The following is a 27008-nucleotide window of genomic DNA, read 5'->3' as shown; positions in this document are numbered from 1 at the left end:
CACTCCGGAGGGACTAACCGGTGGATGCTGTGCTTGTTATGTGTTCGGCTAGTGCATATATACTGGGTGTCCCACAACTTAATTTTAACGACAGATTCTCTCATTGATTATGTTAGTACGAATTGCTACATATCTTGTAATAAAATTAGTACAAACAAAATAAAATGAAAAAAATTCTCGATAATCATTAGATCAACCAAAATCTGCGCAGAAATCTAATTATTAATTAGCTGTGCCTTTTAATAATTTACTTGTTTGATTAGTAATTAAATGTAAACTTTTTTTAACATTTTCGTTAACGAAAAATGAATTCTTAAATAAGGCATCTGCTTTATTTAAAGTTTGAATTATAATCGTCAATTGTGCGACACCTTGTACGTACGTATACGTGTGTATGTTGTATTATGTGGCCTATACGTGCGTCTCTTTTTCCGTCCCGTGCAGCGAGCTCACAAACGTGATCCGCGATCGCAACGTCCCGCCGCTGGTATCGCATCAATGAAGCCGAACGGGAAGAAGTACCTCAAAGGTTTTAATTAAGATTCCTCATAAAGCGGCTTTTTTTTTTAATAAAACGCGAATTTGGTAAAAAATCACAAATGCAATATTCACGAGCATGGTGCTTGTTAATGAACGACGTGTCTCGGCACAGCCGAAGTCGTTCAATAAAATTCATCTTGCGCATGTTGAATTTCATTTCGACGGCGCGTCCCTTTATGACTGCGCGGCTTATGATCTCCTGCAATATACAGCTTTCACAAAAGGTTACTTTGATGGGATGAGAAAAAAAAATCAAATCGATCGCATCAACAGAAAGTATTGTAACCGTGAAATTTTTTGGAGTTATGTACAATTTTATGTACAGTTTTCTTCCTAACAATAGATTTGTGTGAGAATCCGGAATTTAATTCGAATTAATATATAAGCATAAAATTTTATTATCTCATTAAGTTGAAAATTATTTCGAAGTTTTTATTATCTCATTAAAGTGTTTATGTACATGTATACTCGTATAGATTTTTCTATTTTGTACATATGTAAATATATTTAAAATACATATGTATATAATATATAACATATAATATATTATATATATATAAAAAACGCAGTTATACTTTTTATTGATGCTATCAAAATCAATGTGAAAGACTATCTCGCTGAATCTCTGTACCATGCGCAAACATCACAAACAATTTATTTTTTTATTATTACAGACTATACAAAGATTTTTCGTTACAATGAGCATAAGTATAAAATAATTTTATTTGTCGCCGCATGAAGAAAGATAACAGCACGAATATAGGACGGTTTTCAACTTGCAGTTGTTCCGCTTAATGGAGCATAGGTATATAGATATGACGAGATATTCAGTTCGAGAAAAGAATCGCATCTTTTAGCACTTGGGGATCGGGAATTGAATTAAATAGCAATAGCGTTAATTGAAATAAGATGAAAAATTCCATAATCTGTAAAAATAAATGTCTTACTTGATTCCATTATTGCACTTTAATATACAAACAGGTCACGTTTTTATAACATTGGCACAAATGCGTCAAGATATTTGCCCCAACGTGCAACGTCGAAGAAACGAATTGATTGTACGTAATTGTTGCATATAATGTCGCGTTTCTTTTCCATACCTTATCCAAATTATTGCGCACAGTAGATCCATATAAATATCCATCAGACGTAAAACAAAAAAAACATATTTACAATTTAAAAAGAGTATAAATAAGACTAGATTTCGTTAGACGATATTTCGCTTAGAAAGACGGTATCGTTACAAGTTTCACTCTGATACCATCCCAAATGCATCGTAGTCCGATAGCTAAAAACCACTGCACAATTCTATTTCCAGTATGGCGAGAGCAAAATCCCTCTTTGGTTAACCCGTTCTCCATTGTGATTTCATGTACATTCCAGTCTCTCATCTTTGGCACTAAGCTATGATCGAGTTTATTATCTTATTCTTGTGAGGCACGTCATGACACGATACTGTTGTGATTAAAATGTATTTTTATCATAATAATAAATATTCTGGGTAATGATTTTACACACATATACGCATACGCATGTGCACGCACACACATCCTAAATCTCCCGTGATAATTCTTAATGCCAGACGTCTGAAGTCATTTGGAGATGATTCTAATATCAAAAATGTCGATGCTGTAATAATTTTTTAATGAGAAGCGTTTGAAAGAACTTATTTATGTACGATACATTTCATATGATAGCTTTGACTCCAGCTTTAAATACAGAATTAAAAATGAAAATTATTGAGAAAATGAATAGTTAAAATTAATAAAATACTAAAATACTTAAAATAAATGGAAAAATTAAATAGAAATCAACTTCCTCATACTATCCATTACTATCTATATATGTATAGCTCCAAGCATGATTTGCTGTTTTGCTGTTTTAAAATATGGATTTAGGGGAAAGATCTTTAATTTGCACATAAAAAATTTTTTGTTGATTTTATCAATGCAGGCGAATATAGATTTCCGTAAAACAGGAAATTAACAGCCGAAAAAAGTTGTTAACAACAAATTGAATCGTATCGTGTCATGACTTTCGTTCGTCGCGAATGCTGGGTCTCACGTGAGAGGTAAAGTCCGATGATCCTCCTCCACGAAGCTGTTCGGCACGTCTAACAAATTGCTGCGAGGAAGCGGCGAAGGAACGAGAGCGGCGTCACCATCGACTTCAACATCAGCCACGTCGCTATCTATCGCAACGGGAGCACCACTGCCACAGCCGCTCAATTCGCGTACGTTACCGGGCAAATAGTCTTTCCAGCTTCTGAACAGATATCTGGTGAATTTTCTGAGCTGCCGGAACTTGCAATAGGTGGCACCCTCCGCAGATTCTAACTGTTGCGTCTGAATGAGGAAACCCTTTTCCTTGAAAGTCTGCTCCAACTTTTCGCGCTGCAGTGATTTTCTGGTTTTTCTCTTTCGCCGGCCGTCATCCTGGCCGGTCGGACTTCTCTGACACGCCATCGGCGGTTGAATCCTTTCACCGGCGGCATTCAGAAAGGCTCCGGCGGCGGAAGTGCTACCAGATTGACACGCCGGTTGCTGGAGAGCTTCTCTAGGAAAGAACTCGTAACCGCGCATGCTCTTATCACCGGTACCGCTGTAATAGCGAAAATTACCACCTGAGTCCACAGAGAGGCTCTTCTTCTCTTGTAAACTGGGCTTGGCGCCACCGGTAAATTTGAACTTACATATGCTTACTTCTGTCGCCGGATTATTATTATTTTCGGTTGGCATCGGCGGTATAAATATGGCGGAGCGTTTCCGTTTGGTTGGTTGACTTTGCTGCTGGCCTAGGGGCGCATTCCTCTTCGGTCTTGGCGAAGTGGACGTAGCAGTCGACACTGGTATCGCTTGAGCTGTAGATATCGGCGACACTTGGGCCGCATTTTTTGTCTCCATCATTGAGTATATCGATTTGGGCACGATCTTTTGCTCTCTCGGTGGTTGATCCGTTGTCGGCGGTGGGCACTTGTCACCTTGGGCGACTTTTTGATAATATAGCAACTGGGATTGCAACGCCATTGGGTGAATAAACACGCCAGCATTCGGCCAGTACACGAAGCCAGAGTTGTTGTGACCGACCATAGGATCGATCACATTATTATTATGATTGACGAAACTGTTATTTGACCGATGACCAACTGCTTCCGAGTAATTTACTGGTTCCGACAAAAAGTTCGTTCCCAGACACTCTACTTCTTCACCGTCGCTAGACGTTTCGCTCTTAACCTGACCAGACTCGTACACGTTCCCGTGTTTCCGCAATAGTCGAATTTTCAGCTGATTGAGATCCCTGATGCAGAGATTTAATGGCTCGTCCTGCTCCCGCGAATTCTCAGATAAGGCAAAGCTCCGCCGGGTCTCCTGAGTCAGCCGTTTTTCCAATAAACTGCTGATTCTGTTCTGAACATCAGTCCTTTGGAAAGGTACTTGAGGTGACACACCTTCCCGATGATCCTGCTTATCCCGAGGCGACAGTCTCCTCTCCTCGTGACCAGGCGTGCCCGGTAATATCGTGCCATAATTCTTGTAGATCAAATGACATATGTCGGCCTTCTTCGGTTTCCGGCCACGTCTAGGTTTACTGTTGTCCAGAGTGATTTCACCCATGTATGGCAGATCGGAATATTTCATGGGGGGCCTGCTAGATGTCTGCGACTGTGTCTGCTGGATATGATGATTAGGATAAGTCTGCGAAGATACAGACGTGATGACGGATCTTCTAGTACCGGTGACTTGATTATGGCCAAGGGTCGTTGGGCATTGAGGCGGCGCGATCTGTGGACAGAGCTCCTGTTGCATCGCCGCGATTCGTTGCAGCCAGCCATGAACGTCAGCGACGGGACTTGGGGTAGACGTCGAGTTTGTCGGTGCTGGACTGGATGCTGCTGGCTCGATGATGCGCGGCGGCGACGAATTCAGATTTTCCTGGGCCAGGGATGCTTCGTAGTGATCCAAATATTCCGGTGGTAATGCTTGATGATGGAATTTGAGCTTCCATCGTGATTTCCTGCGGCCACGACTGGAATATACAAGATTTCATAGTTCGACAATACTTAGACTGGTAGACCACACGTTTTTTTCCATGATAGAGCATTTCTATGACAAAAGTTATACTGACTGAGCATTAAGAAAATTACAAGGAATAATTATTCTTTTCTTCTCTCTTTATATTTCTTTGTTTGTTGAATTATTCGATTGCTTATTGAAATAAAAAAATTCTGATTTTAATCCAAAATTATTTAAAGAATTGAAATAAGTAAGAAATTAAAATAAAATAAGAGAAAATTGTTTTTCCAACAAAAGAAAGTTACCTAGTTGATTATCCGTTAAAGTAAGGGGAGGAAATAAAGAATGTACTCTTATTGGCGGTTTCTTTGTTCGTAGACCGATGTTACATTAACATATTATCTAGGAAGAAAAGTATTTGAACTAGCGTGCAGTTGTAGCTCTTATGTCGGTGATATCGCTCTTTCATTAACGCCAGTAACTGCATTCCGAGCCACACCTTAATAGCGTTTTGTGCCGCGCGGTATGGCGCCTTCGCTCGTATGCAGAGAACGTGTGTCGCGCTTCTTCTTCTCTAGTCGCGACCGGGCCTTTAATGAAATTCAATAATAACGGTAATCGACTCTCTTGCGACGCGCGTTTCGCTGACGTATATATCTGCAATTTTTTTCTTCACGTACTCGTGCGCGCGCACGCATCGCTTTAGAAGACTCGCTCGGCACGAACCAGTTTCCTGGCGCCTATCTTTCTTGTCGACGCGACGACCGCACTTAAAGCACTTTCCTGGACATCGGCCGGTTTTACGTTAAAGACATCGTTAGAGACATGACAAAAAAAGATAAGAGAGATAACCCGAGTCGCGTTGCTGCCGCGGATCGCGCTACCTGACAATGTAAGCCGTCGCGAGACACACTCATCACACTCTTCAAACGCTTCAAATGATACGAGATTTATCCAATCTAAGAAAACACAAGAAGCATTTTATTTGACAAAAATGTTGTATCTATTTTTCTCCTCTCCTTGCAAAACTATTTAATTTAAATAGATTAATGTGAAATTCACCTAAGAAAATATATATATGTTTGTATATAAAAAAAGCTTCAAATTTTTTATCGCTGTATTCTATTTAATTACTGATAGAACATTGCGCATAAAATACATCAAAGAAAGACAAATATATTACCTGGTTCGTCCTCGGTTGCTAGAATCCGGAGCAGTTAGTACTGGATTTTCCTCCAATCCTTGAATTTGATTACCAACCTGTTGTCCATGCTTGCTGTCCACCGAACCTGCCACGTTGCCTACGTCCACTTGCGGGCTATCAAAAGCGACAAAAGAGACTTTCGTTCACCGGTGCTTGCGTCAGTTCTGATATATATCTTTTCTCTATCAATTTCCAACTACGGAAAAAGATATGGTACATCCAAAATTATATTATTTAACGATTAATAGACGGAAAAAATTCCTTGTGTGATATAACTCGATTTATTGACTTTGACAATTAATGATATACATAGATGATATAGATGCACTAAGAAAAAAAAAGATTTTGCTAGTGTGATTATTATAGATTCAATGTAAAAATTTTGTCATCATAATTAATTGTTTTACATTACCTTGTTTTTGTAAAAATTCTTTTGTCAAACAAATTTGTTCACAAAAATATGGATTTCTTATTAAAGTAAATTTAATTTGCTGCTAAAATTAAAAGAAAATCTATTCATAAGAAATATATCTTTTCGCTGCAGTAGAACAATTTGTAGATTGTAGAGCACAATTATTTTTATAATTTATTTATTAATGCTAATTTTAAAATTAATATTCTTAACAAATCCGTTTGCTGTTTTTTATAGTAATTAATATAAGAAATATGAATTAATGACATTTGTTACATCAACGTAAAATATGCAGTGTCAGCAAAACTTTTTTCTTCGTGCGTATCTCACAAGGTTTAAATTAAGAGACATTCATAACTCACCTCAATGTGCCAACATCGCGACTTCGCTCTTCTTCCTCCTGAGGCTCTTGCTTGACGGCCATGTGGATTAGAGGTGATAGTGGGCAACGTAAATGTGCCGAATGATGCAAATGATGCTGCAAACCAGCGCCGTCGGTGAGACCACTGTCTATGCCAATAGACTGTGTACGCGGCACGACTTCCTCGGTCTGCATAGTGCCCCCTAGAAATTTAAACATCACGGATTGCTATTATAAAGTTGATTCCTCCTCGTATCATCACATCCTTTCAATACATTATATTATACTTTTTAGATAACAAGATTTCAAACGCAGAAACGTAAATCTTATTGTGTTATTATACATCTGACCAAATATTGAACAATTTGACTGGTCAATTTTAAATATTTTTCATTCAAAAATTATTACAGTTTTTCATCTCAAAATGACCGTAGGAATATGCCATTAACGATTATCATCGAAGGTCTGGAATCCTGTATAATCTTTCTAGCTCAAAGCTAAACAGTAATTCAATTTTCACTGAAGGTTTCGATATTGTGCATAAATTTGTGTGTTAAGGCATTAACAATTCTGTGTATATATGACTGTTTTCAATTAATAGCCGAAAAAGAACACTTCTGGACACGCCTAAAGTGTAGGTAATTCGAAAGCTGTTTACTCAATTTGACTCAAGTTTTAAAGACCGCTCCATGTTAAGCATTCATCTAATTAGTCATTAGTTATTGGATAACCGTAACATTCGGCCACTCTCAATTAATTAATTAAAAAAAAACGAGGTCGGAAGTAGCCACCATACAAACAGCTTCCACTTTCTTATTTCGGTGTGCGCGAGAGCAGCGCGAAAGGTCGCGCGTGGGCCGTTGTGAGCCGTCGAAGCCGGAGATCGTTGCCGGTGTGCGAATTGCGGAATATTCATAACCACCGTATTAACGAGCTGATTAATGCCGCGCGCAGCGCGGTGAGTTGCGTTGCGTGGATTTGACGGGCGTGAGAAATGGCAGAAATTAAACGAATGTCCGACACGCAAATGGATAAACGATCAAGCGCGCACCTATTGCCATCGTTGCACCATCGAGCGAACCGCGTAGGCGACCGCGGTCCGTTCAAGGCTTCGAAATCGCACAATGGTGAACTGCGAGCATCGTCAACGTTACGCGTTAGAAGTTAAAGATCCGCTTGGAAACATCTCGTGTAAGACAGTTCACAATATTCACGACAGTCACTTGTTAGAGGCAAGTAATTCATTGTCGAATTCTGGAGCCGGCTTTTAAATTTTTATAAGACATTATCAGTTTAATTTTCATGTACGTAAGCCACAATATAATAAATATATCGAGTTTTTATTTATTAATCTGATATTTATAATAACAACATTTATGAAATACAATGACATCTTACAATTAATAAAATGTTTTAACTTTAATGAAATACATAAGTTTAATAAAATATATTAATAACAAATATCTAAGATGTTTTTCTAAGTTTTACATTAAGTCAGTTCATACTTTTACTAATATAGAAAGAGAGAAAAAGAGAGAGAGAGAGAGAGAGAGAAATTTAATGAAGGATCGACGAGAGAAGCAAAAGTGTCAGCGACCGGCGCGGCACGGTGATGTCGGAATACGACGCGCACGAAAGAGGCTAAAACGGAGAAAGAAGCAGACGCGCAAAAGACGAAGAAGCGTATTATACATACTGTGACTTTGCGCAGCACTGTCGGATAAAAATATTCCTGCGCGAAAATAGAACCGGCAACAGTCCGCCGGCACAGCCCACCGAAAACCCGCAATTCCTGAGCCATATTTGGCCTAGTCGATCGGGTTTCAACGTCTCGCGAGAATCCGCCTATCGAATGTGTCGACTGTCATTTGGGTATACTTCGGGATAAGATCTCGATACAAAGCTAAGCCATTAAGATCTCGAAAACAATCGGAAACACAATTGAGACGTATTTAAGCTCTCGTAAGCGTATAACGTGAGATGTACCAATTCAACTGCGTAGATTTTAAAGCGACATTTTAGAACGAAGTTCCAGCAAAAATATAGATATAGATATGACAAATACAAAATTGGAAATAAAAGATCTCTTCTTTTATCAATATAAGTTTTAAAATGTGAAAGAATCAACACTTCAAGTTTTCTACAAACTTAAAAAATTTAGGATTCTGAAATTATATAATTAAAATTTCAAGATTCAATAAAGTTCTACGTTTCTTTAGACTTTAATTTGTAAAATTTCAAATATCTAAAGTTTTTAAGTATATGAACTTTTAATAATTTTAAAATGTACAAAATTGTATATAAACGTGCGCCAAAAAGCGAGATCAGTGAAAGATATTAATATCGATATGTGCGGGAGGTGGCTCGTTTTCATTGAAGACCAGTTATAGAATGATGCAGGCGGGCGCGTAACTACAATTTATTTTTTGGCTATTTTTAGCGTTTGGCGTAGCGCCACTATTTTCGGTTCTCTCAAATTTCTCACTCCATATTTAGGATTATGGCTGATGGTATCGCGCCGCACTAGGCATTTATGATTGCTAAAGCGTACATATTATACCGTTGCATGTCTAATTTTATTCAAAATGTTAATCAGATTAAAAGATCATAATAAATGACGACCTCGCTCTAAAAAATTATAGACGCAACTAATAACTGTCTATAAAAGATATTTCAAGAATACATCGTACTTCATCCAATTTTCTCTTTTGTAACTCGATATTCGTGATAGGTGCATGAGGAAATAAACATAAACACAATGATTATTTTCTTTTTTTTCTCAATTCTTCAATAATATTACGATGGACGTCAAACTTGATTTATTCACAGGCAACAAGTGGACGAATCGGAGCAGACGTTTGTTCCGCGCGAAAACATGTGGTCTTCCGCACTATTGGCAGAAGCGCAACTAGGTTAAAAACGGAAAGTCAGCCGTGGTGCTCGCGAACATGTCAAGGTGATGCAACGGCCGGAAAAAAAGAAATCTTTTGGAAAAGATTCCTTTTCACATGCGATAATCGATCGTCAAAATGTCCTTAAAGTCACAAAGATCGATTTGCTCACATATTGTGACCCACTAGTAGGACAGACCGTGATCCATTGGCCTGATTACGACGCCGCTATGGATCCGTAATTACGCGTAACACCCGCGCAAACCGCGCAGCGCAGCGACGACATCCCACATGGAGAACAGTAACTTATTATGTGGCTGTTCGATCAGAATAATCCTTCATTTTCCATCGGTTGTCTTTTCGCAAGTATTCAGATAATGCAATTGAAAATTTTCGATCTACTTTACGAATCAAAGACATAGAATGTCGATGATTTGAGATCATCGCTTTATTCTAACAGCGTAGCAGCGATAAACTCTTCAAAATAGACTTGTAGACTTGGTAGAAACCAAAAAAAGACTCACGATCACTCGAAATTACGCTGCCGATTACCTGTGACGGGAAAGTTGCTTTCTGGCAACATGAACGTATCGTTCTCGTCGAATCCTCTTCTTGATGAAAAACCACGACCGGCAACTATAATAGCTTCGCGCGCGCCGCAGACGTTTCTACGTTACTACGATACGTTACTTAATTTTCACGCACGATTGATTTTCCGCCAAACTAAATGACGCGATGGTCGTTGTCGGTTGAACACGATCAATCGCACAAATCACAAGCCGCGATTAATCACCTTCGCCCGAGCCTTTCAATGCATTGCGATCGCCCACGCGATCGGCTCTGCCTCGTACGATCTCTTGGCAGGCACAGAGTGAGATATCGAGAGATATTTTGAAGGAAAGAATAAGATATAAAAGAAGGAAGAAAACGTGATCACACGTGGATAAACTTCCACCTAGATAAAAAAGATAAAAGAGGAACTGTATTGATCACGAGAAAAATAGGAAAGTGGCAAGTAAATAAGGAGAAAGAAAAGGAGCAAAGAAAAGAAAATGAGATCGACAGAACGAAGCGGAGTGTTTTGAAGCACTTTTGGCACTGTTACGAGCGAGAGTGAAGTGGACAAGCGACAACTCTACCGAGAACAACGTCTACACCTCCGTCAAAGGAGGGCGAGGGGAGAAACGTTAGCGACGACGACGACGAAGACGACAACCGCGACAACGACCAACCCTCCGCAGGCCAAGAAAAGCGAGCGGAGGCGCGGGCGTATATTCTCGATTTGGGCGGATGGAAATCTGAGATTGCTCCATATTGGGCTGTGCGCCACGGAGGTGCTCTGTAATAGCAGAACTCGAGTTCTTCCCTCTCTTTCTCGCCCCTCAGCTTCTCTCTTCTTCTTCCTTCCCTTCTTCTGTAACTTCTTCTTCTTCTTCTTCTCCCTCTTTCGTATTCCCTCCCGTTCTCACTTTGACGTATAAATGTGTGTATGCATGCCCGAGCGACCGTCTTTATCTTTCTCGCTCCATTTTCTCTTTCTCGTTCCTCCTCTTTCTTCCCTCTCTCTGTATGATGAGACCAACGAGGGTATATTTAACCCCGCGAACTACCAACGAGGAATCGAGCCGCGCACAAGTCACTTCTCGTACTTGGTCCTTCTCTTTTTATTCTTCGTTCCTCGTTCCGAATTCGCGAAACGAATAATCGAAGAAACTTCTTTTGATAGTTAGGTACTAAACTCTCTTATCATCTTAATTAACAAATTTAAAATGTTATGGCTCTTCGGAGAATTAACAAGAATTATTTTATTCAAAAAATTAAATGGAAAAGAAAAGCTTTACTTTGGGCTTACTTTTAAGACATTTCGACTAACGGAGTGATGTCCCCTCTCTTCACACTAGCGGATCCTAAATTAAATTTCGCTTCATGATGATGCATAGGTGCCATAAATGGTATCGAGTACAATTAAGTATTATTAGACAAATGACATTCTAATCTAATCAATTTCACGATCTTTCTCCTAGGTGTATTTTATATTTGTGTATGGGAAAAACGCTTTTGCTAAACGCTAAAGTATTGAAAAATTTAGCTATAGATACAGATCTGAAAATAATTTTGTTGCCACATCTCAAAATAATTATAGTAGGATGCTCAAGTATGATGACAATGCTGCAAAAAAATGTTGACATTTTAGAAATCAGTTGGAGTGTCCTACATAATTATCTTGATAATCCAACAAAATTATTTTTGCTTGTACTCATGAATAGTATGACGTGATATAATCCTAGCGGTATGGTTATTCTACAATATTCTTCGGAGTGCCATTGTTTTCCGTTTTACTGATAGAGTTTGAAATAAATGGCTTTATTAATCGAATACAAGCCTAAAAGAAATCGTCTCCGAGACATCTTGTGATATTAACCAGTTACATCGAATCGCTTATCACACGTGCATTCCGAATAACAGCTTGCAGAACCGATACATCGACATTCACGCGGCCAACGGCACCAGACCGATAAGTGAGCTAACGAAGAGACATCGTAATCTGGGATAACGCGTTATCTCTCGGTTAATGAGCCTTGAAGGCTCCTCTCTGTTGCCGGAGGAGGCTTCAGGATTCCCACAGTGGCATGCAGGATGACGTCCGGTGCCCGGGGCCTCCCCCGTGCACCCCGTCCATCTCGTAATGTACGTAATTTATTACGCGTCTGCCGGTTTGCGTTGCACAAAATGGCAAACGCATTTCGACCGCCGCCGCCGCGCCGGCCGGATCATTGCCATATACAACCCGATGCGATTTAACGCGACTCGAAGGATGTGTATTGGAACCTGGGATTCAAGCGCGCACTTGAAAAGGCGCGGACTACATTAATGAGATTGCGGAGCGAAAAGTTGATATTATATTATAACGAGAGGTTATTTGGCACTTTCCCGGAACTGATTACACGTCTCTCTTTTTAATGCGTACGCTTTCAAAGATTTAATTTATAATTATTCTGCAAGATAATCGGCCGTGGGTTAAATCAATTTTAGACGAAAAACATGGAACCTTTGACTTTTTTCGTATTAAAATTAAACATTAAATTAAACATTTTACGATTGATCTGGGGAATTAGCGTTACTGAAAATGTCATTATTGCCGTGTAGTAAAAACAATGTATTGTTGGCGAGCGCGCGGTCCGATCGTCGGGATTTAAATAATGCTATTCCACGAACGCGCCGGGTAAAATACGCGAGCTGATGGAACGCGGAGTTGAAAGTAGTTGTTGACATATCGCTGCCAGGTATTGGGACACATCGGGCAAGTAGGCGGGGTGGTTTAACCTATACGGAATATAATATACGCCTCCACAGAATCGACGCCGGAGATGACAGTCGTATAAAATATCAACGTGTCGTCCACGCACTCACGCAGAGAGAATCCCGATACAATGGGCCGTACAGCAGCTCCGATTAGCCAACTTTGTTCGTTATTTAAAACCTAACATTTGTACATTGAGTTTTGTCGATCTACGTATAATCATCAACAGTGCAAATGCCAGCTGTACGTCTTGCGTAACGCGACCTAGATATGTATGTCTGGGAACAGCCACCTGATTCTCAAACGAGGCGCGAGCGGAAGTACGCTTCGACGATGCTGACGAAACGTGCTGCCGCGCGTGGGTGACAATTTTGGTGCTGAGCGTTAGTTACCTTAGACGTCGAGAGCGAGCTCCATGCAAGACCGTATAGCGAATCCGAAAGATATTTGCCAGATAGAATAAGCACGAAATACTAAAGGTCGCGTTTGTGTATCTCGCGAATACATAATAGAACGATTAGTCGTTGACGCCTGATCGTACGTAGATGTAAGCCCTACTCGTGGAATATCACCATGATGGTAAAATCGACAATAAAACCAAAAGCGAATTGATTATCAGCACTTAACAAGGTTGAGAAAGAAACAAAATCACAATTTGACCGAACGCTTCGTACTTGAATGTCCAACGATAATGACTTTTTCCCGGTTTATCCGAAACTTGATCCACTTCGAAATTCATCTTCCAGCAACCGCATCGTTAACATCGTTGCTTTTATAGGGTCGTTAATCACTGTCGTTGCGCCCGTAGTAGGCGATAAATAATTACAAAATACGCAGCTCGCGATCTCGCTGCATAATGTGAGAGCTCCGACACCTGTGAGAGCCTTCGACGGAGCATACGTTGTTCGCTTTCAAAATATGAACGCAAAGTAATGTGATTCAGCTAAAACTGAAGACTAGTGCAGTCCTTGTGGAGGCATCTGAAGAAGAGAAAACGAGAAAGATTTCTCGAGGCGATGATGGGCCACCTTACAGCTAGTCCAATTGGATCGCCCACGTGGTAGAAATCTGAAAGGAGGTATATAAGGCTGTCTGCTGATACCGTTAAATTGCCTAATGTTCTTTTACATACGAATTATTTGATGTACGTCGCCTTTAATTTGGCAATAGAGCAACTCACAATTAAGTAGCTCCGTGGGCGTTTTTCATCTAGAGAGAGGAGAGGCACGATGCGTTTAAATTCATTCCTAAATGTCTTTTGCTTTCCACCGATTAAGAATTGACAAACGCAAAGTTCAACAGTTTTAGTGACTCGTGTTCTCGTATCTTGTGTCAACCTAATGTCTCTGTAACTACAGATTTGTAAACATGGAACCAATCTTTTTCCTAAAAGATAAAATATCAAGATACTCATAGTTTTTAATATAATATAATATAAAAATAATTTAATTAACTAATATATTAAATATTATATATAAGAAATAAAGATGTTTTGAGAAAAACTAATATTAAAAACAGAAAATAGAGAAAGATTATATTTTTCACTTACAATTATTTTTAAGCAAGTTACAATAAAATTTTAATTTTAATTATAATTAGTTATATAGATGTTCGCAATCTTCGATATTAAATCCAAAGAGTGCAATAAATAACTTTTTCGATATTTTTACTAACAAAAAGTTATTTTCCAACTGATCGTAGAGATTACAAATTAAAAGATATCTAACGAAACACCCTGCATAAATTAAAATTCTCCATGACACCTGGCAGTCGTTTCGCAACACCACCTGCATGCAACGAGCGCACGATTACAAGTGAGTAGAAGAAGTTACCCGTGCGAGTCAAAGATGCTGCGCAATCGCGTGCATGTATAATGAGAACGTGGCGCCTTTTGCGCGCGGTTACATATTTTTCTAGCTCGCGAATCCGAGAGTGAAAAAGAAGATCGTTAATTGAAAGCGAATCGCTCGGTCGGACGCCAATAATAATCTCGCACCGAAGAAATGCTCGCAAGAAGCGGTTCAACAAACACGGCGCGTACATATTACGTTTCTCTCTCTCGTCAATCGTCTCTCTGGAACTTTGATTGGTCGAGGACCGACTAGTCATAAAACTTTTCTCAGCTAATGCGTCCGAATACGAAACAGCGCGCTTTACCGTAATGGAGAACACGCTCGCCCGTTATTCCCCACCTATCCTGCTATCGCCATCGCCATCACCATCACCATCGCCATCGCCATCGCTACAACAACCGGCAATCGTGATTGGCAGTACGTTACCGCTAAGACGTGAAATTTTTTTCGTCTTATTACTCAGTCTACTTCGCTAAATAATTCAATTTATAGCTGAAGTAGGTTTGATAAAAAATCCCAGGTTTAACTAATATAAAGTTGAAATGAACGATTAATGGTATAAACATCCTGTAAATTGATAGATTAAACGTATAAATATTCTGAAAATCTAATCGCTGTTGGTTATTAATTTAACAATTTAATCATATGATTTAATTGCTCGTGTCAGTAATCACATTCGCGGGTAATGTACGACAATCGCGATTGGCAGTTTTGCTGATGTGAAAATTCTCCCACTCGGCAATGAAGCCCTCCTCTCTTTCGTTTTCTCGCGTGTGCGGTGCGTGGCGATCCCCTCTTTCCTCGTGCTGACCTGCACCGATCGAGATCGAGCAGAAAACCCTCCTCCGATTGCCATATTTGCTAATTCGAGAAAATATGGCTGTCTGGATCGTTAGCCGATTGGATCATGTCCGACCGCGCCATCATCTGATGCAACGATAGCGAGATCGATCCTGATCAATCGCGCTCGCAGATATCAGATTTAATTAATTCTTTTGATGGGCAAAAGCGTCTTGGAACCCACGTTCGATTAAAATATTATTCCTTGTCAATCATCGCGATCAGACGATTACTAATGACTGTGTATCGACTAACCAAGGCGTTACAGCATTACAGGCAGGCGCGCGCTAGATTTTATATTTAGGCCGGTACCATGGGATGTAATTCTAGAACTACTGAATTAGGTTGGAACGAAAATACCTGCACCCACGTCGATGACGCTCTCCGGTCTCCGTGTGTATTTTATATATTTATTTATTGCTGAATTCTTACCCGTCTTAACGTTCACGCTTGCGTTGGAAGCGTTACATAAGAAATGAAATCCAGATTCGAGAATCCTTTGTTTGCACTGAAACTTGTATCAAAAATATGTACGACAGTCCGTTTTCTTATCGTATGAAATAATTGTAGCAGCAGATGTCTAAGTTCTGCACGTTTTACAAAACACAGACAACACGGGGAAGGGGAGAAAGAAGGGGGGGGGGAGAGAAAGAGAGAGATTAATGACTCGTCAACGTAATTATGAATTCCACGTTCCCGTAAGACGCCTTGGCGATAAGCAAATAAGCTCGGCTCTCTTAATTAAAAATGATGGAGTGGGGGCCTAAAGACAAGCGCGCGGATAAGCGTGCACCGATGTCATCGATCATTGGATCTGTAAACGACTTTCGACGCTCTCGTCGTATCTCATTATTTTGTACTCGAAGCCCGCTTGGGAAGAACGGTCGCAATTAGCGACGATATTGCGGACAAGAGGGGGCGAATTGGCCGTGCCATTAATCAAAACGAGAGGCAAAAAACAATTTGTGGACGGCCACCGAGCGCTTACCGAATTATTATCCATCAAATGGTGTGCCGTTTGCGCAAAACTGATAGGGGGATCAATTAGCATCGCAGGCGATCTCGATACAGCGATATCGACGATATCGACGATATCGACGGGACCGATGAAATAATTATTATGATTAAACATAGCCGTTTCTTCCTGGCGCGCGGGCCTGTCGTTAAACCAGCCGAAACGACTTTACGTAACCACGAATCGAGGCAAGGCGAGGCGAGGCGAGGCTAAGCGAGTGTCGAGTCAACTTACGGCTGTTTCGACGAGACATTGGGAAAGACGAAATTCCCTCCTGGTTCCCGATTCGACAACGACCAACTGATTTTTCTCCGGCGATGACTAATGGGTCGACGTAACGCGTTCGCCCACCCGCGGTCGATACACTGTCGTTCAATTTTTCAAGTCACACATATGTAACGATATCAACTAACACACTCTCGTGATACTCTGTGATCATGTCATTATTTTCAGATCAGAAAATTTATTTCAAACTGAATTAGGAAACCATTGTTTCCCGATTAAAGATATCGGGAAGAATTTTCAAGATCTAGAAAAATAGCGATCTTTGTAAATCGAATTCCATGCATGCCAATCCGATGAAATTACATATCGGCTGTGTGCATTCCGCTTGGCTCGAAACGTTTTCCATGAACTGTCGGGATATGACGAAGCCGGGCGTTGTCTCACGCCAATCCGCGAACTTGTCTATTCTATTTCTAAGTTGACCACACCTATTTTAGCTTTATTTTCGGGAGCAAACCCGTCGTGTTGTTCACACGTAGACGTAACAAGATGCCGTTTGCGTCTACAAAGTGAGGGACTAACTCGTTATTCGAAGATTTCCGGTTCAGGATTTCAAAAAATGGTATTACGATACATTTTTCGATAACGCTATTCTGATAGTGCATTTTACATATATTATATTACTACAATTATTATAAATATTATGTAACACATATATTTTCCTACACTTATCAATTGTTATCAATATTTATAATAATGTTAATATAATATCTGTAATTTTTTCATATATTAGTTTATTATTTTGTTTTGTATAGATAATATTTATTGATTTCTTACATGCGTGATGAGTTTTTTATATAATGTTTAAATATTTTCCCCAAATTATCGCGTTATACCGTCCATGCTTGCAATGGAACAGCTCGTTTTCGACATTCACCGTCTTCGACGGATTACGGAGCACTAGTGGCGGAATTACACTCGGACGGTGGAGAAGAACGAATTGATACGAGTGGTCGAGCCTGTTGCTAGTCCATATACGGATCTGAGTGCTAAAATGAATTACTCGAGCCGATACGAGACCCGCCTTTGAAAGACACTGGATGAACTGGTCCCATTGAGGGGGAGCTACTTCTCGTCTTGCTTCGCTGATCTCTCGTATCTTTTTCGCGTTCATTCATCAGGTATCAACGTGCCAAACGCTTTAAAATTTCAAAGAATTTTGTAATTTTTAAATAAAACGGACGATAATTGCGCGATATCATTAACTCATATAGTCTCACATCCTTTACGTTAACAAACTAAACTAATTTTTTTCAAAAAAACACAAGAAAGTGTATGGAATTAATGGAATAAGGATATCATTGCGCAATCGTTAAAAGAAATGGCAACTCATACAAAGTTTACTCCGTTTAAACTTATACATCTGATAACTTTCTCCTCTTTACGTTACGTTACGTTAAATCTGACGGAATCGTCGTAATCTCTCCACAATTTCTTGACTCTACGCAAAACATACCTTTTACGTGATCTTTTATGAGGTATGCACGTTATCTTGAATTGAGTTACTCCCTTTACCGAACAAAACCAAATCCACAATGAAATACAGCATAACTTTCTTTATCTACGACGCGATGTTCACGAGTTTTTATCACCTAAAACCTAAATTTATAGATCGGCATATATAGGTAAGTCTAGACGGATCCGTCGAACAATCGGCCGAACGATCGTTGGATCTCTCGATCGGACTCGGATTTCGTTAAATGGATTTGTTCGAGCCAATGTAGAATTCTCCATCTTATAGACCGAGAGAAAGGGACGGGAAAAGGGCAAATCGTAAAATGTGGATCGCACCGCGCGCGTTTCCTGTATCGCACATTGCAAGAAATCGATGCGGCAAATCGCCCGTAATTCCACCCACGTGGCCTACGTACGTCGTGCGAGCTATTCATCAAACCGATCCGGTACTTAGGTCTCGCCGGTCTCGCCCAACGACCGGTCGGTCGAGATAAATGCTAGAGAGAAAACGATCCGATATGAATACCTGCGTTACATGCCGGCGCGTAAACTGCCCTTACTCCTTATAAAGACGAGCCTTCGAGCGAGGAATAACGACCGGACGGACGGATCGAGATCCGATATAAAATCGAGGGCTCGCGATCGAGTATTTATGTTATGTCTGATGGTACGCCATATCGTGTACATCCTCGCCATTGCGGAAAAGAGACTGCGATGATTTTATCTGCCGTATCGATCGCCTGATTTGAGCGGAGAGCGTAGCTCGCACGAAAACTCTCGGCAGGAAAGAAACGTGTAGAAAAATGTGAAAAATAGGGCTAAAAATAAAAAAATCTTCGAAGTTGTAATATTAGATTGTCGAAGAAATCCTCTTTTCTTATAAATTTATTATTACAAAGTTTACAGTAAAAATACTGTATTTAATACTAAAAAGATTTTATAAATATTAGTTTGTTTTATTTTGTTTCGTTTATTATTTTGTTTCACAAGAATTACAGGATTTCGGGCGAAAAAATTAAACGCAACCAATAGCGAGCTTATTTCGAGGCGCTATAGATTGTGCAAACCAATTACCCGATCATGTCGACGCGTCGGCCCTTTGTAAAGTCCGGGCCATTGTTCGCGCGGGAGATACGCGAATAAAGTCGGAAGGCGAGACGCGCTGCGTGATCATGTTGCGAGAAGCGGCCACGTGAATGAAGCCCCCATTCATACGGGTCCGCTCTCTTCAACCCCCTCGCCACTGTTCACAGAACGCCTGCACGGAGCACGGGCGACAAGAGTTACGCACACGTCCACGCACGTATATACGTATCGTGTCGTGTATAAGCGCCGTCGCACACGTGATCGCCATTGTCGATCGTCTCGCGAAGACATTCGCCGTCGGCTTTGCGGTGGATGCTGCTGTGCTTTATCTTCCGCATTTTTTGCGCCGCTCGTCGCGTCGACCAGTCGCGCGCGCGTCCCGGGAACCGTATACGCGCAATGCGCAATGCGCTCCGTACGTGCGCTCCCCACGAACCCCACGAGTCGCTCTCATTCATCCGCTCCGCGACATAAGTCTAGGAGTGCGCTCACACACCATGCCACTTATCCATTTCGAATTGAACGGATCCACACATCGGATGTATTAAATATTTTTAACATTTACTTAAAAAAGTATCTCATCGATCTCCGACTTAATTTTTTTTCTTGTATGTGTCACCCTCTCGTAGTGTAGATTGTCGCGAAAAGAAATGCAGTTTAAATAGTGAAAAAAAATTAATGAATTAAATACTATTTCTTGCCTCGCATTATTAGTATCGATCAATTTGTAATGCAAATATTTTTTCATGATCGTACATACTCGATATTAGTATAATTAGCTGTGTATTTTTAAAACTTTATCAAAGTAATAAAACATGCGGCAATGATATTGGCATACTATTCTGTTGTGTAGTAACACTATCATGACAGTTATGATACAATTCTTGTAGAATACACATTAGAAACGGTCAGTCGCGGGAGAAAAAAGACTCATTCATCGAAGGATTTCCATTGCAGTCCCGTCACGTGCGACATAGGTCTAGGATCACCGGAGAATTTCAAATATAGCAAAAAGCTAGCCGGAAAGGTATAGCGTCCGGACGGGCAATAAAAAGACTCGTTTTTTCGCGGGAGGAATAACGCCAGCGAAGTGGCATCGTTTTAAATCAGCTTGCCACGCTTTGCTACGGCTCGTCATTACAGTGAATTTACTATTGAATAAAATTAATTTTTAATTCCCATTTACCTTAAAAATATCCAGATATTACATATATCTGGATATAATTTGTGACAATCGGGAAGAAAATCAATTTGCATCCTCTATTACAATCAATTAATCTACTATTAATGTTATTAGGATTTTTGTATTTTTAATTCGTGAAATATAATTGTACATAAATACGTTGAAAATAAGATGGTATACTGGTTACGTGACCGATACTTTTATGTACATCTTAAAACGCGTATTATGATTCGCGGCTTAATTAAGGAACACTTTGTACGTTCCTCCTGGTGTTAAAGTTCGTAAATTAACAAGTTTACTCGAGATTGCGCGGGCAATCACGAGCCAAGTCTGATTTATCAGCACCAATTATCCCGCGCTGTTCCTCCGTCCTCCTTTTGAAACATTACACTTTCTAAAGCGATCAATATATTCGACTGTATGTTCATGAGGAGATCTTGCGATTTATATATTATTCTTTGCATCACAAATCGCAAACCAATCGTTGCTTCGTTAACTCATATTTATTCCAGTTGATTAATTGATTGTGACAATCACGAAATTGTATATGCTTTTAAAAGGAGGACAAATGCAAAATTCAGTAGAGTCCATATCTGTTTTCGTTCATTCAAATTTATTGCATTATTTTATCGATACATACTTTATTGCAAAATAGAAAGTTATCATTCGTATTAAAACTTAAAATTTCTTCGTATCAATTAAGATTTATGCGGTTTTGATAGAAACGTACCGTAAGATAAGAATTATTATGTAACGATAAAATACGGATTTAATACATATTCAATAAATTAATGTACAAACCGATACATTTTATAATTTCAATTTCAATAATGTTTCATTATTGACTCATCACGTAAATGTTTCATCTAATATTAAAGGTGTGATATTGTGCATTCTTATTGCAGAATTTTCTAATGAAGCATTTTCTCATTGTCAGTCAAGTATCTTCGTTCAAGTCATTACAAAGTCAGGCTACATCGAACGACACTTTAAGCCTCATTACACTGGCGTGTCCACTTGTCATTTTGATCGTCGTAAATCTCCGAGGTGCTACACACGAGGTATCACATTGCGTGTCTGTATTTATGTGTATAATCTTTAGAGGACGTCGCGTGTATACCGAGGATGCGATCTCGGGACCGGCAATCAACCGGCGAAACTGACTTTAAACAATCTCGTTCCTCTCAGGTGTTTACGCGCGCGCGCGAGGCCATAATCAATTCTCATTTATGCGCACGCTTCAGCGTTTGGGATCATCGTTTTAAGAAAGCAATCATAAATTATTCCGGGACTTGGACATGTCCCGTATAGCGTAAGTTGTAAGTTTTCAGCTACAAGCGTCGCGCGTCGCTCGAAGGAACGAATCCCGCTTTCGAGAGACGACGCCAACGGGGAGCGACGAATGAGGATGCAATGATAATCGACCACCCACGCACGGAAATTAGAATATATCCGCGTTAACTTATGGAAGAGTTATACGCACGTAATACGCATTATTAAGTGTTTTCCGAGAAGTCCAAGAAAGAAGATATTTACGTTGAATCATGTTCAAACAGTTATTAAATATACGCATTGAAAATTAAATCAAGAATGGCAAAAACAATTTTAAAATTGAAATTGGATTCACGAGAATAAAATAAGTAAAGTCCGAGAGATTAAAAGTTTTCAATCTCCAGTCTCTATTAATCAATATTATGCTAACTTTTATTCACATAATAATAAAAACAATACAATTAATATCAGGCAATAAATATTAGGCAAAAATGAAGTAATTAGAAGATATTCTAATGCTTTGTAAAATGCTGTGATATTTTTATAAATCCATATTAAATGAGATACAAATAAAAATTAGAAAAAGGAGAGGGAAGACGTACAAAACATTACAAGACTAAAATTGTCAATGTAAATCGCGATTGTAGTGATTATGATCGAACGAATCTTCAATCATAATGCAATCTTAATCTCAATTTTTAACGCGCGGTCTGAAACGAGCTTTACGATTATCGTTACGTTCGTATACGTGCGAGACAACTCATATCGCGCACCGAGTAACGGCGTGCATCGACGGTCGAAAAAAGCGAACGATTTCGCCGGTACCACTTTTCCCCTCCTCGAAATGACTTCATCCTCGATTTCAAGGACTTTGCCGCGAGAAGGGAGCAAAAACCAGGTAGTAATCGCGGCGAGGAATGCGCGGTAAGGTAAAGTCGAAATAATAGCGACGACGACGGTGCACGTTAATGCGAATACGTACATATATGTAACTGCGAAGACGCGGGCACTCTGTAACGCTCAAGCGAGTTCCTCTTCGAGAGACGAACGCGCGCGCGTTAAAAGATTATGCTAATGCTCACGGTCGAGAGATCACTATCCGCGATACTTAACCCAAAGACCTCATCGTCGACTCTCGGCTGCGGTCTCTCGGACGGACGGTCGCCGTCCCGGAGCGGCGCGACGTGCGCGTTAAATTCCTGCGGGTTATTTCTGCGCGATTATGAGCGTCGCTCCATCCCGCGGACGTTACCACGGAGCCCCAGCGATTAATTGCGGCGTTGCACGAGCGCGAGTTTCCATTTTCGAAGTGAATAAGCTCGATCTTGACCTTCCACCCGTCTCGATGGCTATTCCTTTGTTAGGCTGCGATCTGTCTGCATACAATGAATGTATATACAAGATGATCCGTGCGTGTGGATCGTGCAATAATGAGCGAATTTATTTATCATTGAGAACGTTTCTCCTGCTCCGTTTTGCGATTATTACGGAGAGAAATGCGATATAAATCTTCAAGATCTATCGAGCTAAAGACACGATTTAAAAAACTAATATGCGATTAATTATTATGTAATAATTATTTTTAGAAAAGAGACAATCGATAAAGATATCGATAGTGATTCTTGAATTAATCTCAAATGGAGATCTTTATTTAAATAAATTTATAATTTAGGATCAGAATTAATTCTTAACAAACATTTGCGAGTTCTCTCAAACTCTAAAACTTCAACTTTATTTTCTTGCACCTGCACGGAAAATAGATAAATGATTAAAGACGTTAATCTCAATATAAGAATTTTGTTCTTCTGCTTTTTATATATTTATAAAATTAATATATTACACAGATAATGAATAAAGTCTATATTTTTAAAAATCACTTGAAAAAGATATAAGAAAGAAGAAAGGGATTGTGTACGTGAGAAAAACCTTTATCACCTCTCGTGTCAATCTTCGGTCATGAATTAATTGTAAAAAGATATTTAACATTAGAATCAGTAAATTGAGACACAACGTTTTCCTGTTCGAACAGCCTGACGCAATGAGATCTTCTCGATGTCTTGTTTCACGTTTCCCTCTGTCTCGGCGCAATAATTAAAGAACGTGGCACGTTTGATTAGACTGCCGACAGGCAATTTTTCGAGAGTCGAGCTGTTTTTGCGTAACGTCGATCGATCGCGATAGACGGCGCACGAACGCGCGCCGTCTGCAATGATCTTTTCCAGGGATCGTAAATTACTGGCGGCCATTATCATTCCGTCCGCGGTTATACGAGAGACGAGAGACGAGAGTACCGGGAGCCAGATATACCCGGCGCGGCGCGGCGTCGCGCGTCGCGCGTCGGCCGATGCTTGCGTATCCATTGTACGTATTAGTCTTGATGACATAATAGCGTCTGCAGACTCAATCGAATTCTTGCCCGCGATAATGACAAATGTCTTTATTGCTAGCTCATAAAATAATCGATGTGTTTTGTAAAGCCACGGCGATTCGAGGTTCAGAATTTGTGTACCAATTTTCGGCGATGCCTGCAAACGAATCGGGTATTTGAATTTGACAATTCTTTACTAACGATACTTGAGACTGGTATGTCATTGTTCTCAGACAGCGATAATTCAATCATCTACATCACTTGTTCCAAGTAAATGGACGCGGTAAATGGATCTGAGCCGATTTGCGAGAAACATTTTCGGCGTTCGCGCGATATCCGACGCCGGACGCGATCGAGTTTCGCGGAATGAGCCACGCGATCGAGTTATGACTCACAATCAGTGACTTCTCAGCGACACGTTTCTCACCGCAATACGAATGTATACATGCAGATCCGGGAAATTAATATCTTCTTATGTAGTGAACGCGTGTTTTCCGAGCGCGCGGTTTCACTTAATCGAGGAGCGACGTTTATTATATTCTTATATATTAATAAGCGCTCACCATCGGGTGGAAATCCATAACGAGCCTCGTCAAGGTATTCCTCGGTTGCGAACGGAGGCCGCTCGTCCGCGCTTCGCTGTCCTCAGCTGTCCTCAACGGGCGGCTCGGTCGTCGTCGACGTGCCGCCTCGACGTCGCGACGCGCGCCTACACTCTCTCGAGGGATGCTGCGCGCCCGGGTTTGCGCTTCCTCGCGGTCGGTCCATCCGACGCCTCGAGCACGAGGATCGACGAGGATCTTCCCACAGCCGGCTCTCCTAAATATCGACAAATAGCGCGCCGTTCATGCGACAGCTCGCTCGATAGTTAATAATCGCGAACACTTTGCACTCTCGCGGTTTTACGCGCGACACCTTCTTCCACACAACGAGATGACGTCCAGCCTCGATGGTACTCTCTTCAAGTTGCTCACTGATCGCGATTCGTCTCGCGCTGATGAACCGCGACAGCGCGCGTATTTTTGAAAACGCGCTCGCGCGCGACGGCGGCGGCGACGACTCGGTGAGTCGGACGCGTATTTTCGAAAACGCCTTTCGCGCGCAGTCGCAGCCGGCTCGAGGATGACGATCGCGTGCTTATCGATTCCCAAGACGACGCGCTCGCGATCGGCGGAGCGATGCGGTTTGTGCCGATGGGATCTCGACGACGTATCTCGCAGCGCGCGCGTAAACGAAACGCGGGTCGTGCCGAGCGCGCCGAGCGTCCGAGCCGATGCGTGGTACGAACGGATTACTCGTGCGCCTCCGCCGGTTTTCGGGCTCAGTCGGCGCGTCGCGTCGCGTCTCGACTCTCGCTCGGGACGCTCGCGGCTCGGTCCAGGGTCCAGTGCGCGGGCGGATCGGGATGTTGGCGGATGCTGCCGATCACAAATCGGGGAGATGCACTTACGGCGAGAGTTGAGTCGTCTCGCATGCGTGACGTGGTAGGTACGTGGTTGATATTCTCTGCGTCCCGCAGCTCCACGCGTTTTCACTTTGCGTTGGCTACTGAGAGATGTCCAAAAACTAAATCAACAAATGATTTCAAAAAATAATTACCTAACTCATAATATCTCGCATAAAAACATTGATGACAATCGATCAATTCGCGATTTCCCCCGCGATTTACAAAACAAGGAATTAAATCTAAGAGATTAGATAATAATACCTACATATAGAAAGCCATACTTCTGATGTCCATTTTGTTTGTAGATGTGTGTGTTAATTTATTCACGTTATATATTTTTATCTTCGTACGTGTATATATTGCTGAATTTAACAAGTACTATCTAATAATAAAAATAACAATAACATGTGAAAAACTTTGCCTGGAGATATAACAGCATTGTAACGCGCGGATTTAATTTTTTTAAAATACGGATTTAAGAAAACTCATCAAGGAAGAGAATGAATTTTTCCATCGCTCGTCGAATCCAAAGAAATACATATGTATCGGATCTATAAAACGTATTGACATAAAAATAAGACATAAACAGTAGTATTTTACGCAACTTTTTGCGGGCTATTAGCGGCCGCTGCATTCGTCCGGTTCTCCAGACGCGTTTCGCAAAAGTGCTCGATAATGAGTTAATCGGCGTACCGCTGGTCGTCGCTCGATACGTAGCATAAATCAGCAAGGCTGCAATTATATCCTTCGAATGTAGCAATGACGTGCAGCGGTTAATACCGCGGCTTCCTGAGACACCTACTTTCGATTCACGGATAATGTAATCAAATGTATGATTGATTGCAAAAGAGTTACTATGCGCACCGCGCCCAGTCTGGTCGCCAAACTGCTCACCTGTTCTTATGCCATGCCGTTCTCCATTTGCAATATTAATAATTTTTCGGAATTTTAAAGAATCGCAAAACGATCAGCCACAATGATTCGATTCAAAGAGAAGTACATTTTTTATATAAAATATAATTAAATTATATACAGAAAAAGAAAACAGATTGGCACCACATATTTTATAATACATAAATGAGGCAAATTTTGTCAATTATTGTACGAATAATGAAAAGATGATTGAAAATACTGCTTCTATTTACTGTAAACGATTTGATAAAATCTGCAAGAGTTATTTCGCTATAACAATCAGTTCTCATTTTGTTATCAAAGCAGTAAAGATCTTACTCTATAACAAGATTGCCAGGATTACGCTATCTTGCTTCAGCAGAAAGTTAAAAATTGACTTTAATAGAAAATTTATATTTCCACGAATAACTATTCAACAAGATTTTTCTATTTCGCCAACGAAACAGGTTTCGCTATAATATTGAATAATATTGAATTGCTTATAACGAAGTTTGGTTACTTTCACATTGAATGTGTACTAGCAGCGATAGTTTCGTTGCGACAACAAATTTTTTTTCCGTCAAAAGACAT

The 27008-nt window shown here is 40.5% G+C and overlaps 1 protein-coding gene across 4 annotated transcripts; it reads right to left on the bottom strand.

The window, feature by feature from the left end:
• Window positions 1-1142: 1142 nt before the first annotated feature.
• On the bottom strand, window positions 1143-25303 carry LOC112453314. 4 transcript variants are annotated; one of them, XM_025013989.1, is made up of 4 exons: window positions 24643-25303; window positions 6532-6733; window positions 5737-5871; window positions 1143-4566 (listed from the first exon to the last, which is right to left on the bottom strand). In XM_025013989.1, the coding sequence occupies exons 2-4, from the start codon at window positions 6723-6725 to the stop codon at window positions 2601-2603; spliced, it is 2295 nt and encodes a 764-aa protein (XP_024869757.1). In that variant the 5' UTR covers window positions 6726-6733; window positions 24643-25303; the 3' UTR covers window positions 1143-2600. The 4 variants fall into 4 exon arrangements, with proteins under 4 accessions (XP_024869757.1, XP_024869758.1, XP_024869756.1 ...); XM_025013990.1 differs by lacking the exon at window positions 24643-25303 and adding an exon at window positions 22694-22802; XM_025013988.1 differs by lacking the exon at window positions 24643-25303 and adding an exon at window positions 16665-16698.
• Between the last annotated feature and the right edge of the window lie 1705 nt (window positions 25304-27008).

The sequence above is a fragment of the Temnothorax curvispinosus genome, unplaced genomic scaffold (assembly GCF_003070985.1).
Source record: "Temnothorax curvispinosus isolate PA1 unplaced genomic scaffold, ASM307098v1 QBEX01004246.1, whole genome shotgun sequence".
In the NCBI taxonomy this organism is placed as follows: Eukaryota; Metazoa; Arthropoda; class Insecta; order Hymenoptera; family Formicidae; genus Temnothorax; species Temnothorax curvispinosus.
The sequence above is the reverse complement of the archived record's forward strand: the minus strand, read 5'-3'. Positions and strand labels throughout refer to the sequence as shown.

Coding starts and splice junctions, on each gene's coding strand:
- LOC112453314 (XM_025013987.1), bottom strand. CDS start 10,004: ATGTTGCCAGAAAGCAACTTTCCCGTCACAG. Junction 6,734..9,973: donor AAGCAACTTTCCCGTCACAG/GTAATCGGCAGC, acceptor TTAAATTTCTAG/GGGGCACTATGCAGACCGAG. Junction 5,872..6,531: donor CGCGATGTTGGCACATTGAG/GTGAGTTATGAA, acceptor CGCTTTTGATAG/CCCGCAAGTGGACGTAGGCA.